Genomic DNA, 17,765 nt, shown 5'->3' on the forward strand with positions numbered 1-17,765 from the left:
TTATCTTACAAGTCCTTCAACATATACTCACATTGTGATTTAGGCTATTACAGTACAATTACAGCATGGCTGGCAAGCCTAACATTGTACTACCACAGACTTCTGGTTTATCATACCTCATTATCACTGTGTGCTTCCCAATGATATATAATTTCTTCTGCAGTGTGCACTCGTTTACTACTTCCCCAAAATGTAAAAGCATTGGATTGGTGGAGGCATGGGCTAGTGGGAGTTTCCACAATATTTCTTATACCAGTCATTTCCTTTCAAACCGGTGAAGGGAGTGCACACTTTGGGAGGAAGAAGAGATCATTGGGACATGACCCGGTGGGTATCGTGTTAATTGTGAGAACATGCGCCCTCTTGTGTTCACATTTTTAAACAGCACAGTACCAGAGATGGTTTATAATAATGGAGGCTATGTACCACTCAACAATCCACATTAAAGGGTACTGTCTATCAATAGCTAGGTTTCCATCCAATTTGTGACAGATTTTCATGTGAATATGCTAAAATAATATGCGAATTTCCCCACCAGGAGCTGTTTCCATCAAACTTATTTTTTTTGCGGATAAAGGCGCTGTGCGTGATGACGTTGTGCACATAAAAAATGTATTAAATGAAATGTATGCATTCACTACTGTAAGTCGCTCTGGATAAGAGCGTCTGCTAAAATGACTAAAATGTATATAGCCAATGAGCCCACATGCGATCTAACAAACAGCTCGCAGATACAGTGCGTGTAGGATTTAGAACGTTATTAGTTGTATTGGTCAAATGGCAGCCAAGCATTAATCATCGTGTCACCAGAATAACACCTTCGATATTTATTGGAAAGGAGCATCAAGCTCATCACCTTGCACATTTACCAGCCTGTGAAGTTCATGCTATTTCATCTGTACCTAATAAACTGTATGCTTTCTCGAGTCTAAGTGTGAGGACCACACAACATATCACCGCGTGACTCCAAGTTGACTTCAATATTTTATTTAACTAGGCAAGTCAGTTAAGACAAGTCAGTTAAGACAAATTATTATTTACAATGACGGTCAACCAAGCGGCCTCCTGCGGGGACGGGGGCTGCGATTAAAAGTAAAAAATATATAGGACAAAACACACATCATGACAAGAGAGACCTAAGACAACAACATAGTAGCAGCACAAAACATGGTACAAACAATATTGGGCGCAGACAACAGCACAAAGGCAATAAGGTAGAAACAACACTGCATCAAACGAAGCTGCCACAAATGTCAGTAAGTGTCCATGATATGATAGTTATTCTATACATATTTGCGCATAAGGGCGTTTCCACCGCCATTTCTCACAATTTTACCGACACAAAAAGATCCTACCACGTCGAACGAACAAATTATCTGTCGGCATTTCATGCTTCAGATAATTAATGAGCATTGTTCACACTTGCAAGTTGAAGTGGCGCAAATCCTATTATTTTCCATATCCGATTCAATTATATTTTTATTGCACTCTGAACAACAAAGCACATTAAATCAGGTATTTCAAACCACATTCGTGGGTGGTTTTAAGTATACAAATCTGATTCGGGGCCATGGGACACATACATTTGGGCACTTGTAACTTGCTGTTTGAACAGCCAGTATTCCAAAACGGATTTGATTATTAAGGCCTGCAGTGTGAACAAGGCTTAGATGGGTTGGAGCTGTAAAATGCTTGCGCCTCAACGCCTTCTTCGATGTTTAACGGCTGGCGGCATCCAATAAATGTTGCATTACCGCCACCTACTAGAATGGAGTATAACTCCCTTATACTTTGCTTTGAAAAGTTGTATTTTTTAAATACAACAAATACCCTCATATCTAACGCTACACTCACAAACATGTTTAAATAAATACCATACTCCACTATATAAATCTATTTAGTCCTACTTCAGGCCAACAGCCTGAAAGGATGAGACACCACCACTTAACACACCCTGTAACTCTTCTGATGTTAAGTCTCGCACACCCAAATATCTCTCTGAAGCTGCCACAACCTCTATTTTCTGCGACTTAAGTTCCATCCCTGCAGTACAGTTGATAACCATTGCTATAAATGCCAAAAATCCAATCTTGCTGAAACATATATCACTTGTTGGTTTATCCCTCTGTATTGGGTAATCACACCACTCTCAGGATCCCTCCCCCTTGACCCATCTTCCTCTACTTTCTTCACTGCCTCAGCATATCACAACTTCTGCACTACTCTAACCCTGGAAACCTCAACCTGCCTCTCTCACACTGGACATTTCTGATCCCCAGCCCCTTGGGCACCTCTACAATTAACACATACCACTACTTTGCCCAATGCTACACATTCCTGTCTCTCATGCCCTTCTGCACACCTAGGAACCTCCCTCCTTCCTACTGCTGCCACATGCCCATAAGCTTGACACCTGTAACAACGTAATGTATTCGGCACAAAAGCCTGTACAGGATAACTTATATATCCTACCATCACTTTGTCAGGCAAAGACTCAACATCAAAACTCAAAAGAACAGACAATCACTCTTCTGTTTCTCCACTTACTCCACCCTGTCTGCGTCACACCAAATGACGAGCATCGCAATCTTCCCCTTCAGTTGGTCAACTTTCACATTTACCGCTACCCTTGTAAATCACTACTTTCAATGGCGCCCTTTTCTTGAGAGCAAAACAATTCACATCTCTTACCCCCATTAGTTTAACACCGAGCGCCTGCTCCCTCTGTCCAGCAGAAACACATACAATTATCACAAGATCACTTCTGGTTTCCCTCACCGATTCCACAGCACCTGACTCTTTTCAACCACCCTGAAACCTCAAATGGATCAGCCAAAAGACAAGGGTCCACTTTTTCCAAAAACTTCACTCTTACTGTCACAGACTCATCTTTATCCTGACCCTCAGTGCAAGCCCCAGGCTCCGAGTTCACCATACCTACCACCGCCGATACTTCGCCCTCATTCACTTCCATTTCTCGTCCTGTCTTCAACTCACTGTGCTTGCACTTTCTACCATTCTTTAACAAACCATCTCACTTTTTTTCTGCAATTTTTAACCGACTCAAGCTCACCCTCCTCCCTCTCTTTCTTAGACCTCCTCTGCCTCTCTTTTTCCTCTCCATTCCTCCTTCATATTCCAAGTTTGGCTCTCCTTATGATAATACTGCAATTCTCCTGACATACATCTTGTTCTTGTCTTCTCAAGGGACGCCATTTAACCGGCTGTCACAATCTCCGTACAATCAGCACGAACCCCTCGGGATGTAGCGCTCAACAGTGCATCCCACTTGTAAATCAGCTGCTTCATCATGATGTTCTTCTTCATCAATAGCAACCGCGACGCTTTTCCATTTCAAACAAGCGCCCTTTCTCTCGGATTCGCTTGCTCAGACCCTATGACCCCCGGTCATGCGTTCTATCGGCAAATCACAGATTGTCCTCCCAGTTGCAACGCCTTGTTTTGGAGATGCACAAATAATGTCCAATCAGATATGGTGGAACGTCTTTTGTCCAATCACAGGGCACTATTTATTTGTGACGTAATTCCGTGCATGTGATGAACTGTCATGGCAGCAGAATTGTGTAAAGGCTTCATGTTCAATTGAAAAATCTATCTCATGGTAGCTTGTACTTGAATATGAAACATTTACTGAGGCTTGGGCCCACGCTGGCCAGGCTAAATGTGCGGTTGTGCCACCAAAGTGTCTGGAACAGCCGTGGAACGATACAAAAAGTGGGTGTGAACTTGGGTGAGAAGTAAGTATACGTCTGACTTAGCTAGCTAGCTAGCTACTAGCATAACGTTACACAGTGACAGCCGGTCAAGCCTGTGGGCCAAGGCTTCAAGTTCATTATTCAACGCAGTGGTGTGCATAGTCTGAGTCAGATATATTTGTAAGACGGAATATGCATAGAATATTTGTCCGAGTCCTCCTAAATCTGCGTTGCAGTTATGAGTGGTTAATTGACTCCCATCAATTCACTCTAAGTTAAGATGTGTTCTGATTTCCCCTCTTTTGAAGAAAACTTGAGATCTCAACAGGGAAACTTGCCAGATTTGCAGATGGGTCGGTTGTTGTGCAGGTATAAATCGTAATCATTTTTTGAGAGTTTGTAAGTGAATATGCACAAGATACTCAGACCAGTTACTCAGATGAATTCCACCTCTTTTTCCAGCTTGGGGATACAACAGTGATGGTGACAGCTGTCAGCAAAACGAAACCGTCCCCCTCCCAATTTATGCCACTAGTGGTAAGTTAATACTTAATTTTTATTGTAAGTGGGGTCATATCATTTTTTTCAATGCACTTCAAACATAATTAAAAGCTGCTTTTTGTCTTCCTCGTGGGATGGTTCATTGTGTGTGATAATCTCTTTAGTGTAGTAGGCTATAACATAGTGGTTTTAGGTCCCTTAGAGTGATTCAGGTCCCTTGGCTAGAACTGTGTGTTTTTGATTGACAGGTGGACTACAGACAGAAAGCAGCTGCTGCTGGTAGAATCCCCACTAACCACTTGCGGCGGGAGTTGGGCACCACTGAAAATGAGATTCTGACTAGTAGACTAATAGGTGAGAAGATGATTCTAACTCCTTTGCCTTAACTCTTACTCCAGTTCTATATTAGATTTAGTGCAAATACCTTTAGCAGACTTAACTGTATCTCTTTTTTTATTGTCTCACCTCAGACAGGGCAATCAGACCCCTTTTTCCTGCTGGTTATTTCTATGACACTCAGGTGAGTCAGTATTTGTAGTTATTGTTGTACTTATGTAGGTTCATTACGGATATGTTTACGCTGTTATTACAAGCTATGCTCTTGATTTTAGTCCTGCGTGTATATTTTCAGATCCTGTGTAACCTGTTGGCAGTTGATGGTGTTAATGATCCAGATGTACTGGCTATCAATGGAGGTGAGGAGAGATTGTTTCTACAAGGAAATCATTCACATGATCTTTGTTTGACATCCAGTGATAACATTAACTATTTAACTTCCCTACAGCCTCTGCTGCCCTTACCCTTTCTGACATTCCCTGGAATGGGCCCATTGGTTAGTATCTCATAGACCTTTGTCCTTTTGTTTTTCTTCGCCTGTATGTGGCTTTTACTATATGGTCTGTGTTTCGTGGATGTTTTAGGTGCAGTGCGCATTGGCCTGGTGGATGGCGAGTTCCTGGTGAACCCAACACGAAAGCAAATGGCTTCCAGCACTATCAATCTGATAGTGGCTGGAGCACCTCTCAGCCAAGTGGGTTAGTACTGTAGTCCAGCTATATCACACATCCCTTTTTCCTACAGGATCCTCTCTACCACCCATATTTTTTTGTCTTAGTGATGATCGAGGCATCTGCTGAGAATGTGTTGCAGCAGGACTTCTGTCATGCAGTCAAGGTTGGCGTGAAGCACACACAGCAGATCATATTGGCTATTCAGCAGATGGCCAGAGAAGCGAAAGTGACCAAGCGCACCCCTCCCAAAATATTTTCTGCGCCCGAGGAAATGATTGAGCACACACGACAGTAAGACATTTCTTTCTGACTTGATATTTCTCATATTTCTTACATTTTTTTTATGGTTACATGACAGCACACGGTTTTGCTTTCAGATTGGCCTCTGAAAAGGTCTATGCTGTTTTCACGGACTTCACTCATGACAAGGTAAGTATTTATGTCTGGGTGTTTTTGCTATTGTATTTTGGTGGTACTTTTTCATTCAATAAAATCAGTAACTTATTGTGTTTCAGATTTCTAGAGATGACGCCATTAACAAAGTGCGACTAGAAACCGAGGAACAAATAAAAGGTATGTGTCATTGCTATATACAGATGTAGGATCTTAATTTGAGCCAGTTTGCTACAGCAGGAAAATAATCCTGCAGAAACAGGAAATGTGAATTATAACTAATGGACATTTTTGTAGGGAAAGTGAGGTCCAATTTCAAAGTGGAAATTACAAACTTCAGAAGCATTTTTAAACCTCAAATACACAGTTTTAACTTTCCTGAATTGCAGGAAAGTTATCTTGCAACAGGGTGACACAAATAAATGTTATGTTACGAGATTTTTGCAACATCCAAGGTCTTGTGTGTGTTCGTTTACTGTCTAACCGCCTACTTACAGTATGTCTGTTTTCTGTAGAGAAATATCCTCATGCAGAACCTTATGAGGTGATGGAATCATTCAACATGGTGTCCAAAGAGGTCTTCCGCAATCTGGTTTTGAATGAATATAGGAGGTAAAAATAATGCATGTCTCAGTAGTATTTAGAAAAGTGTCATTAATGTCATTAATAATGTCCTTGTTTTAAAGGTGTGATGGAAGAAACCTGACTTCATTAAGAAATATTTCCTGTGAGGCAGACATCTTTAAGCCCCTTCATGGGTCTGCACTTTTCCAGAGGGGACAGACACAGGTAGGGATCTGGCGTTATAAAGAAGTGCTCAGTGTAGGCGTGCTATTCATTTTGGGGACATTGGAAAGTTGAAGAGAGGAGAAATATATTTGCGGAGTCTGATTTGTTTTGGGTTGTTTTTCATTGTATCTAGCCTAGTTAGTAAAGCCTTTTCTCTCTAGGTTCTGTGCTCTGTAACATTTGACTCCTTGGAGTCCAGTATTAAAACAGACATCATTACTACAGCATTAAGGTAAACTTATACATTATTAATTACAGTCCTCTTGAATGAAAGTTTCAAGCAAGTGTTAAATGTAATGTGTGTGTATATATATATATATATATATATATATATATATATATATATATATATATATATCTATATATATATATATAGGTTAGCTGAAACGAGTTGCTCTCTTTTTAACAGTGGAGTCAAAGACAAGAATTTCATGCTTCACTATGAGGTGAGTATCACAATGTAAATAATAAGGATTCCAGTAGGATTTGCTTATTGGTTTGGTATTGCAGAACAAAATCTGCATGGGCTGAAATTAACTTTTTCTGTTTCAGTTTCCTCCTTACGCAACCAATGAGATTGGAAAGATGAGTGGAATGAACAGAAGAGAGCTTGGTCATGGTTAGTATATTGGTATGGATTAAAATATGCCCATGGGTTGTGTGTGGGTGGCATGCCTATGTTCATGTGACTATTTCATTAATATTCTGTTTCTATGTTGACAGGGGCACTGGCGGAGAAGTCTTTGAGACCTGTCATCCCAAAAGACTTCCCTTTCACTATTAGAGTCACCTCTGAGGTTTTGGAGTCTAATGGTGAGTTCTGTGGATGACCTCCATTTTGCTTCTACATTTTTTTTTAGACCACTTGTTATTATAAGCTTAGTTGCCAAATCTTAGTCATTTCAATGATTGTATGATGAGCGCATTCTCGTTTTCTCAGGTTCCTCGTCGATGGCGTCAGCATGTGGAGGCAGTCTGGCTTTGATGGATGCTGGTACAATACTTAATTAACGCTTTTACATTTTTGTTGATGATTCTTTCATTTACAGTGAAACATAGCACTTCTGTGTTCCAGGTGTGCCTATTACATCAGCTGTGGCAGGTGTAGCTATTGGACTCATCTCCAAGGCAAACCCAGAGAAGCCATCGGAAATCCAGGACTACCGAATACTGACTGATATTCTGGTACCCAATATTACTAGTATTTTTCTCACCATTCCTAAAGCGAACTACATTTTCTATGGAATACCACGTATACTATAATCACAAGATCCCCTTTCTGTAGAACTGTTTTATTTGTGTTTTCTGTCACAACAGGGAATTGAGGATTACCTAGGAGACATGGACTTCAAACTGGCTGGAACAAATAAGGGTATCAATGCCTTACAGGTACTGTAGCTGAACATCCATTGGTTTCTCTCTGCTGTCGTATTTTGTTGACTGTTTCTTTTTGCTATATAATATGCTTCCTCCTAGGCTGATGTGAAGATTCCAGGGTTACCTCTGAAACTTGTAATGGAGGCTATTCAACAAGCCACAGGTGACATGAAAGACATGCCCCATATCTAGCTATCTATTCATTCTCTAGAGAGATAAATATCGAAGTCACCACCCTCATTTCATTCTCATATCCTTACAGTTGCCAAGAGGGAGATTTTGGGCATCATGAACAATACCATTGCCAAGCCCAGGGCTAACAGAAAGGAGAATGGTCCGGTTGTCGGTAAGACTCTTGGTTGCTAGTCCTTTTTGATTCCCATTATTTATGTATTTTGCTTTCAAGGTATGTTTGGTGTCTGTTGTAGAAAATGTCAGAGTCCCAGTCTCCAGACGAGCACGCTTTGTTGGGCCAGGGGGCTATAACCTCCGCAGACTACAAGCTCAAACAGGTAACATTTACCCCAACACATTAGCGCTCTTCATCGCTGCATAGTGTATGGCTGGGTTCCCTGTTCCAAAGTGGGTTTTTTAAATACATTTTTTTTTTTCTCCACCTTTTATTTAACCAGGTAGGCTAGTTGAGAACAAGTTCTCATTTACAACTGCGACCTGAACAAAATAAATCAAAGCAGTGCGACACAAACAACAACACAGAGTTACACATGGAATAAACAAACATAGTCAATAACACAATAAAGTCTATATACAGTGTGTGCAGATGAGGTAAGATAAGGGAGGTAAGGCAATAAATAGGCAAGCGAGCCTCCTCGCTCGCACACGCTTTTTCAGATCTGCCCACAAAGGATTGAGGTCAGGGCTTTGTGATGGCCACTCCAATACCTTGACTTTGTTGTCCTTAAGCCATTTGCTACAACTTTGGAAGTATGCTTGGAGTCATTGTCCATTTGGAAGACCCATTTGCGAACAAGCTTTAACTTCCTGACTCATGTATTGATGTTGCTTCAATATATCCACATCATTTTCCTGCCTAATGATGCCATCTATTTTGTGAAGTGCAACAGTCCCTCCTGCAGCAAAGCACCTCCACAACATGATGCTGCCACCCCCGTGCTTCACGGTTGGGATGGTATTCTTCGGCTTGCAAGCCTCCCCCTTTTTCCTCCAAACATAACGATGGTCATTATGGCCAAGCAGTTCTATTTTTGTTTCATCAGACCAGAGGATATTTCTCCAAAAAGTATGATCTTTGTCCCCATGTGCAGTTGCAAACTGTAGTCTGGCTTTTTTATGGCGGTTTTGGAGTAGTGGCTTCTTCCTTGCTGAGCGGCCTTTCAGGTTATGTCAATATAGGACTCACTTTACTGTAGATATAGATACTTTTGTACCTGTTTCCTCCAGCATCTTCAAGGTCCTTTGCTGTTGTTCTGGGATTGATTTACACTTTTCGTGCCAAAGTACGTTCATCTCTAGGCGACAGAACGCGTCTCCTTGAGCGGTATGACGGCTGCGTGGTCCCATGGTGTTTATACTTGCGTACTATTGTTTGTACAGATGAACGTGGTACATTCCGGTATTTGTAAATTGCTCCCAAGGATGAACCAGACTTGTGGTCTACAATTTTTTTTTCTGAGGTCTTGGCTGATTTCATTTGATTTTCCCATGATGTCAAGCAAAGAGGCACTGCGTTTGAAGGTAGGCCTTGAAATACATCCACAGGTACACTTCCAATTGACTCAAATGATGTCAATTAGCCTATCAGAAGCTTCTAAAGCCATGACATCATTTTCTGCAATTTTCCAAGCTGTTTAAAGGCACAGTCAACTTAGTGTATGTAAACTTCTCACCCACTGGAATTGTGATACAGTGAATTATAAGTGAAATAATCTGTCTGTAAACAATTGTTGGAAAAATGACTTGTCATGCACAAAGTAGATGTCCTAACCGACTTGCCAAAACTACTATAGTTTAACAAGAAATGTGTGATGTGGTTGAAAAACGAGTTTTAATGACTCCAACTTGTATATGTAAACTTCCGACTTCAACTGTGTGTGTACATGCATACAATCTCACACACAGAGGGTACCAGTCAAAAGTTGACATACCTACTCATTCAAGTGTGATTCTTTTCTTTTTACTATTTTCTACATTGTAGAAGAATAGTGACGACCTAAACTATGAAATAACACATGGAATCATGTAGTAACCAAAAAAAGTGTTAAACAAATCAAAATATATTTGAGATTCTTCAAAGTAGCAACCCTTTGCCTTGATGATAGCTTTGCACACTTTTGGCATTCTCTCAACCAGCTTCATGAGCTAGTCACCTGAAATGCATTTCAATTAACAGGTCTGCCTTTTTAAAAGTTAATTTGTGGAATTTCTTTCCTTCTTAATGCGTTTGAGCCAATCAGTTGTGTTGGCGCCGAAGGAGATGGCTGCCATTTTACGATCCGTAACCTATTGTGTATGTTTTTTCGTGTTATTTGTAAGTTACTTTGTACATAATGTTTCCTCCATCGTGTCTTATGACCGAAAAGAGCTTCTTGATATCCGTACTGGAGGAATTCTTCAACGTGTCGAACAGGAAGGATTTACTTCGGACGACCGACAGGGCCCTCCTCCCCATCATTCGCAGGAAGAAAAGGAGATATCGTGGGCGACCTTCCGGGTGCCTTGTAAGGATCCGTCGCCGAGAGGGTAATCTACCTTTACCATCGGTCCTATTAGCCAAGGTACAATCAATCAATAATAAAATAGATGAACTACGAGCACGTATATCCTACCAACGGGATATTAAAAACAGTAATATCTTATGTTTCACCGAGTCGTGGCTGAACAACGACATGATTAACATACAGCTGGTGGGTTTTAAGCTTTTTCGGCAGGATATGTATATTTGTAAACAACAGCTGGTGTGCAATCTAAGAAAGTATTGAGGTTTTGCTCGCCTGAGGTAGAGTTTCTCATGATAAGCTGTAGACCGCACTATTTACCAAGAGATTTTACATCTATATTTTTCATAGCTGTCTATATACCACCGCAGACCGATGCTGGCACTAAGACCGCACTCAATGAGCTGTATACGGCCGTAAGCAAACGGGAAAACGCTCATCCAGGGGCAGCACTCCTTGTGGCCGGAGACTTTAATGCAGGGAAACTCATGTGTTCTACCTAATCTCTACCAGCATGTTAAATGTGTAACAAGAGGGAAAAAAACTCTAGACCACCTTTACTCCACACACAGACGCGTACAAGGCTCGCCCTCCATTTGGCATATCTGACCATAATTCTATCCTCCTGAAAGTGGTCAGATGAAGCAGATGCTAAGCTACATAATTGTTTTGCTAGCACAGACTGGAATATGTTCTGTGATTCTTCCGATGACATTGAGGAGTACACCACATTCAGTCACTGACTTCATCAATAAGTGCATCGATGACGTCGTCCCCACAGTGACTGTACGTACATACCCCAACCAGAATCCATGGATTACATGCAACATCTGCACTGAGCTATAGGGTAGAGCTGCCGCTTTCAAGGAGCGGGACTCTAACCCAGAAGCTTATAAGAAATCCCGCTATGCCCTCAGACGAATCATCAAACAATCAAACAGGCAAAGCGTCAATACAGGGCTAAGATTGAATCGTACTACACCGGCTCTGACGCTCGTTGGATGTGGCAGGGCTTGCAAACTATTACAGACTACAAAGGGAAGCACAGCCGCGAGCTCCCTAATAACGCAAACCTACCAGATGAGCTAAATTACTTCTATGCTCGCTTCGAGGTAAGTAACACTGAAACATGCATGAGCGCACCAGATGTTCCGAATGACTGTGTGATGACGCTCTCCGTAGTAAGACCTTTAAACAGGTCAACATTCACAAAGCCGCAGGGCCAGATGGATTAGCAGGACGTGTACTCCGAGCATGCGCTGACCAACTGGCAAGTGTCTTCACTGACATTTTCAACCAGTCCCTGACTGAGTATGTAATACCAACATGTTTCAAGCAGAACACCATTGTCCATGTGCCCAAGAACACTAAGGTAACCTGCCTAAATGACTACCAACCCGTAGCCTTCACGTTTGTAGCCATCGAATTGCCTTGAAAGGCTGGTCATGGCCCATTATCCCAGAAACCCTAGACCCACTCCAATTTGCATACCGCCCTAACAGATCCAAAGATGACGCAATCTCTATTACACTCAACATTGCCCTTTCCCACTCGGGCAAAAGGAACACCTATGTGAGAATGCTATTCATTCACTACAGCTCAGCGTTCAACACCATAGTGCCCTCCAAGCTCATCACTAAGCTAAGGACCCTGGGACTAAACGCCTCCCTCTGCAACTGGATCTTGGACTTCCTGATGGGCCGCCCCCAGGTGGTAAGGGTAGGGAACAACACATCTGCCACGCTGATCCTCAACACGGGGGCCCCTCAAGAGTGTTTCCTCAGTCCCCTCCTGTACTCCTTGTTCACTCATGACCGCATGGCCAGGCAAGACTCCAACACCATCATCAAGTTTGCAGATGACACAACAGTTGTAAGCCTGATCACCGACAACGGCGAGACAGCCTATAGGGAGGAGGTCAGAGACCTGGCCGTGTGGTGCCAGGACAACAACCTCTCCCTCAACGTGACCAAGACAAAGGAGATGATTGTGGACTACATGAAAAGGAGGACCGAGCACGCCCCCATTCTCATCGACGGGGCTGTAGTGAAACAGGTTGCGAGCTTCAAGTTCCTTGGTGTTCACATCACCAACAAACTATCATGGTCCAAACACACTAAGACAGTTGTGAAGAGGGCAAAACAAAGCCTATTCCAGGTCAGGAGACTGATAAGATTTGGCATGGGTCCTCAGATCATCAAAAGGTTCTACAGTTGCACCATTGAGAGCATCCTCACTGGTTGCATCACTGCTTGGTATGGCAACTGCTCAGCCTCTGACCACAAGGCACTACAGAGGGTAGTGCGTACAGCCCAGTACATCACTGAGGACAAGCTTCCTGCCATCCAGGACCTCTATACCAGGCGGTGTCAGAGGAAGGCCCTACAAATTGTCAGACTCCAGCCACCCAGTCACTGTTATCTCTGCTACGGCAAGCGGTACGGGAGCGCCAAGTCTAGGTCCAAAAGGCTTCTTAACAGCTTCTACCCCCAAGCCGTAAGACTCCTGAACAGCTAATCAAAGGGCTACCCAGACCCCTCTTTTACGCTGCTGCTACTCTCTGTTTATAATCTATGCATGGTCACTTTAACTCTACCTACATGTACATATTACCTTGACTACCTGGTGCCCCCGCACACTGACTCTGTACCGATACCCCCTGTATATAGCCTAGTTTGTTAATTGACTGCTGCTGTTCACTTATTTGTTGCTTTTATTTAAAAATGTTCTTCCTAACTTGAGGCATTGTTGGTTAAGGGCTTTAAGTAAGCATTTCACTGTAAGATCTACACCTGTTGTAATCGGCATATGTGACAAATAACATTTGATTTTGTTGTGACAAGGTAGGATTAGTATACAGAAGATAGCCCTATTTGGTAAAATACCAAGTCCATATTATGGCAAGAACAGCTCAAATTAGCAAAGAGAAACGACAGCCCATCATTACTTTAAGACATGAAGGTCAGTCAATCCGGAAAATGTCAAGAACTTTGAAAGTTTCTTCAAGTGCAGTCGCAAAAACCATCAAGCGCTATGATGTAACTGGCTATCATGCGGACCGCTACAGGAAAGGAAGACCCAGAGTTACCTCTGCTGCAGAGGATACATTCATTAGGCTTATCAGCCTCAAATTGCAGCCCAAATAAATGCTTCACAGAGTTCAAGTAACAGACACATCTCAACATCAACTGTTCAGAGGAGACTGTGTGAACCAGGTCTTCATGGTCGAATTGCTGCAAAGAAACCACTACTAAAGGACACATCTGTCCTTTGGTCTGATGAGTCCAAATTTGAGGTTTTTTGTTCCTACCGCCGTGTCTTTGTAACACAGAGTAGGTGAATGGATTATCTCTGCATGTGTGGTTACCACCGTGAAGCACAGAGGAGGAAGTGTTATGGTGTGGGGCTGCTTTGCTGGTGACACTGTCAGTGATTTATTTAAAATTCAAGCTACACTTAAACCAGCATGGGTAACACAGCATTCTGCAGTGATACGCCATCCCATCATAGTCCCACTAAGTGGAATCATCATTTGTTTTTCAACAGGACAATGACCCAACACATGATGAGTTGGACTACAGAGTGAAGGAAAAGCAGCCAAAAAGTGCTTAGCATATGTGGGAACTCCTTCAAGACAGTTGGAAAAGTATTCCAGGTGAAGCTGGTTAAGAATGTCAAGAGTGCAAAGCTGTCATTAAGGCAAAGGCTGGCAACTTTGAAGAATCTCATTTTGATTTGTCTAACTCTTTTTTTTTTTAAATTTTTTATTATTTTTTTTTTTTTTTTTTTTTGGTTACTACATGATTCCATGTGTTATTTCATAGTTTTGATGTCTTCTCTATTATTCTACAATGTAGAAAATAGTCAACATAAAGAACCTGTGAATGTGTACGTGTTAACTTTTGACTATGTGTGTTTTATATATATATAAAAGAAACGTCCCTTTTTCAGGATTCTGTCTTTCAAAGATAATTCGTAAAAATCCAAAAAACTTCACAGATCTTAATTATAAAGGGTTTAAACACTGTTTCCCATGCTTGTTCAATGAACCATAAACAATTAATTCACCTGTGGAACGGTCATTAAGACACTAACAGCTTACAGACGGTAGGCAATTAAAAATGTAGGACACTAAAGAGGCATTTCTACTGAATCTGAAAAACACCAAAAGAAAGATGCCCAGGGTCCCTGCTCATCTGCGAGACCGTGCCTTAAGCATGCTGAGCATGCTGAGACGCCTAAGACAGCGCTACAGGGAGACAGGATGGACAGCTGATCATCCTCGCAGTGGCAGACCACGTGTAACAACACCTGCACAGGATCAATACATCCGAACATCACACCTGCGGGATAGGTACAGGATGGCAACAACAACAGCCCGAGTTACACCAGGAACGCACAATCCCTCCATCAGTGCTCAGACTGTCTGCAATAGGCTGAGAGAGGCTGGACTGAGGGCTTGTAGGCCTGTTGTTAGTCAGGTCCTCACCAGACATCACCGGCAACAACGTTGCCTATGGGCACAAACCCACCGTTGCTGGACCAGACGGGACTGGCAAAAAGTGCTCTTCACTGACGAGTTGTGGTTTTGTCTCACCAGGCGTGATGGTCGGATTTGCGTTTTATCGTTGAAGGAATGAGTGTTACACCGAGGCCTGTACTCTGGAGCGGGATCGATTTGGAGGTGGAGGGTCTGTCATGGTCTGGGGCAGTGTGTCACAGCATCATCGGACTGAGCTTGTCATTGCCTGCAATCTCAACACTGTGCGTTACAGGGAAGACCTCCTCCCTCATGTGGTACTCTTCCAGCAGGCTCATCCTGGCGTGACCCTCCAGCATGACAATGCCACCAGCCATACTGCTCGTTCTGTGTGTGATTTCTTGCAAGGCAGGAATGTCAGTGTTCTGCCATGGCCAGCGAAGAGCCTGGATCTCAATCCCATTGAGCACGTCTGGGACCTGTTGGATCGGAGGGTGAGGGCTAGGGCCATTCCCCCCCAGAAATGTCCGGGAACCTGCAGGTGCCTTGGTGGAATAGTAGGGTGACATCTCACAGCAAGAACTGGCAAATCTGGTGTAGTCCATGAGGAGGAGATGCACTGCAGTACTTAATGCAGCTGGTGGCCACACCAGAAACTGACTATTACTTTTGATTTTGACACCCCCTTTGTTCAGGGACACATTCCATTTCTGTTGGTCACATGTCTGTGGAACTTGTTCAGTTTTTCTCAGTTGTTGAATCTTGTTATGTTCATACAAATATTTGCACATGTTAAGTTTGCTGAAAATAAACGCAGTTGACAGTGAGAGAACAGTTCTTTTTTTGCTGAGTTTGTTCAAAAGTTTGGGGTCACTTAGAAATGTCCTTGTTTTTGAAAGAAAAGCACATTTTGTGTCCATTAAAATAACATTTGAATTGATTATAAACAGCGTAGACATTGTTAATGTTGTAAATGAATATATATATATATATATATATATATATATATATATATATATATATATATGCATGCAATCGTATACAAATGTAAGCAAGGTTTGAAATTATTGTTTTAGTCAAATGTTATGTCTGTTTGGACGACTTGTGGTCAATTTACTAATTATTTGCAATTATGTTCCGGCCCCCTGACCATCCACTTAAGAAAAAATCTGCCTGCTGCTGAATCTAGTTGATGATCCCTGGTGTATGGGGAAATGACAGGTTGTTGTGTGTGTGTGGTTTTGTGTCATTGGATAGGTGTGACGATAAGCCAGGTGGATGAGGAGACCTTCTCTGTGTTTGCACCTACTCCTGGTGCCATGAATGAAGCCCAGGAGTTCATCACAGAAATCTGCAAAGATGACGTGAGTCCAACCTAGTCTAATTCTACTGTATTGCCTAATTTCTTACAATTCCTCATTTTTATTTACTCCTCATTAAACATCATTGTACTATATCCTCCAAAAAGGCAGTACTTACCCACCTCATTACTGATATGTATCTGAGGATGTCTTTTTTTTTCATTTTTGTTTTCAGCAAGAGCAGCAGCTGGAGTTTGGTGCTGTTTACACTGCCACTATCATGGAAATAAGGTACACACTGCTGCGTTATTGGAGGCTGCTGTTTCATCTGTGATGCAGCTGCAGTCTAGTTTTTAAACACTTTGTTCCATTGATTTAAATATTGGATTGCTAAACAGGTAGCTTCATGACTTGCTGCACTTCTGTCTTCTTTCTTCCACAGGGACATTGGTGTCATGGTGAAGCTGTATCCCAATATGAGTGCTGTTCTGCTCCATAACTCTCAGCTGGACCACAAACGGGTAAGAGTCTAGTCCCAGAATACCATGCAGGGATTACAGGAACTTTAACATGTATTATGTTTTACAGATGTTACCAGTTTGGAAAGGGCTGCATGTGTTGGCTTGTTTTCAGTTTTATTTACAATAAATTGTAATTTGTGTGATTTTTAAAAAGTAATCCATTAAACAATGTTTCAGCTAAAATTGTTGGCAGAGTGAAATAATTGTACACATTGAATTTGTCCAGATAAAACACCCAAGTGCTATTGGATTAGAGGTTGGACAACAGATTCAGGTATGTATTGCAGTCTTCTGACCTTCTTAATTTGCTTGACTTCTTGACTAATATTCTTTCTTTGATGGAACACTATCAACAGGTTAAATACTTTGGGCGAGACCCAACAGATGGAAGAATGAGGCTTTCAAGGAAGGTGTTACAATCTCCAGCAGCAACAGGTGTTAAGACACTGAGTGAGAAACAGAGCATCACCATGGGCACAGGGAATGGCCAAGCAACCAGCAACTCGTCTTGACTCCCCTTATCCTCCTAGACCCTGACCAACTGTCCAGTCTCCATCCACAGTCTATCTACCCTGACTTCTCTGAACTACCATTTGTCATTTACTCACCAACATCCTCCAAGCACTGGTTGCTGTACTCTCATTCTCTGTTGGTTTCAGCAATGATATCAGCTTGGTGGCCATAGGATTTTGAGTTGTCAAATAACAATATGCTGTCAGTTTGTTTATCTATTTTATACAATGTGTAATAAATATGTAAACTAAACATTCCATTGTTTTACATTCACTTGAGTTGAACCTGTGACTGCTTATGCCATATTCCAATATTCTACATACTCATTGTTAGTGCTACAATATTTAGTTGGCTGTTTAAATTATTTTTCCTATATTGAAAGCAAAGCAGAGACTAACAGGTCTGTATCCCACCAATGCTGTAATAGTTTCGATATTAACGCCATAACACTGGTTTCCGTAGCCCCTC

General features: G+C 42.0%; 1 protein-coding gene across 1 annotated transcript; it reads left to right on the forward strand.

The window, feature by feature from the left end:
* The first annotated feature begins 3,550 nt into the window (after positions 1-3,550).
* On the forward strand, positions 3,551-17,549 carry LOC115193650 (polyribonucleotide nucleotidyltransferase 1, mitochondrial-like). The gene is made up of 28 exons (XM_029752505.1): positions 3,551-3,758; positions 4,025-4,085; positions 4,179-4,253; positions 4,466-4,571; positions 4,688-4,737; positions 4,849-4,912; positions 5,002-5,049; positions 5,138-5,251; positions 5,332-5,518; positions 5,605-5,656; positions 5,743-5,800; positions 6,136-6,232; positions 6,307-6,409; positions 6,571-6,641; positions 6,819-6,855; positions 6,962-7,028; positions 7,133-7,222; positions 7,350-7,403; positions 7,485-7,594; positions 7,727-7,798; positions 7,886-7,949; positions 8,049-8,132; positions 8,215-8,298; positions 16,220-16,326; positions 16,499-16,554; positions 16,706-16,784; positions 17,011-17,058; positions 17,141-17,549. The coding sequence occupies exons 1-28, from the start codon at positions 3,640-3,642 to the stop codon at positions 17,294-17,296; spliced, it is 2,313 nt and encodes a 770-aa protein (XP_029608365.1). The 5' UTR covers positions 3,551-3,639; the 3' UTR covers positions 17,297-17,549.
* The last annotated feature ends 216 nt before the right edge of the window (positions 17,550-17,765 follow it).

This window comes from Salmo trutta, chromosome 5, assembly GCF_901001165.1.
Source record: "Salmo trutta chromosome 5, fSalTru1.1, whole genome shotgun sequence".
Taxonomy (NCBI): domain Eukaryota; kingdom Metazoa; phylum Chordata; class Actinopteri; order Salmoniformes; family Salmonidae; genus Salmo; species Salmo trutta.

What these genes read in the sequence shown, in the direction of transcription:
- LOC115193650 (XM_029752505.1), top strand. Translation starts at nt 3,640, where the DNA reads ATGAAACATTTACTGAGGCTTGGGCCCACGCTGGCCAGGCTAAATGTG. An exon ending in ATGATTGAGCACACACGACA is followed by an intron (nt 5,519 to 5,604) that starts GTAAGACATTTC and finishes TTTTGCTTTCAG; the next exon opens with ATTGGCCTCTGAAAAGGTCT. An exon ending in TCCAGAGGGGACAGACACAG is followed by an intron (nt 6,410 to 6,570) that starts GTAGGGATCTGG and finishes TTTTCTCTCTAG; the next exon opens with GTTCTGTGCTCTGTAACATT.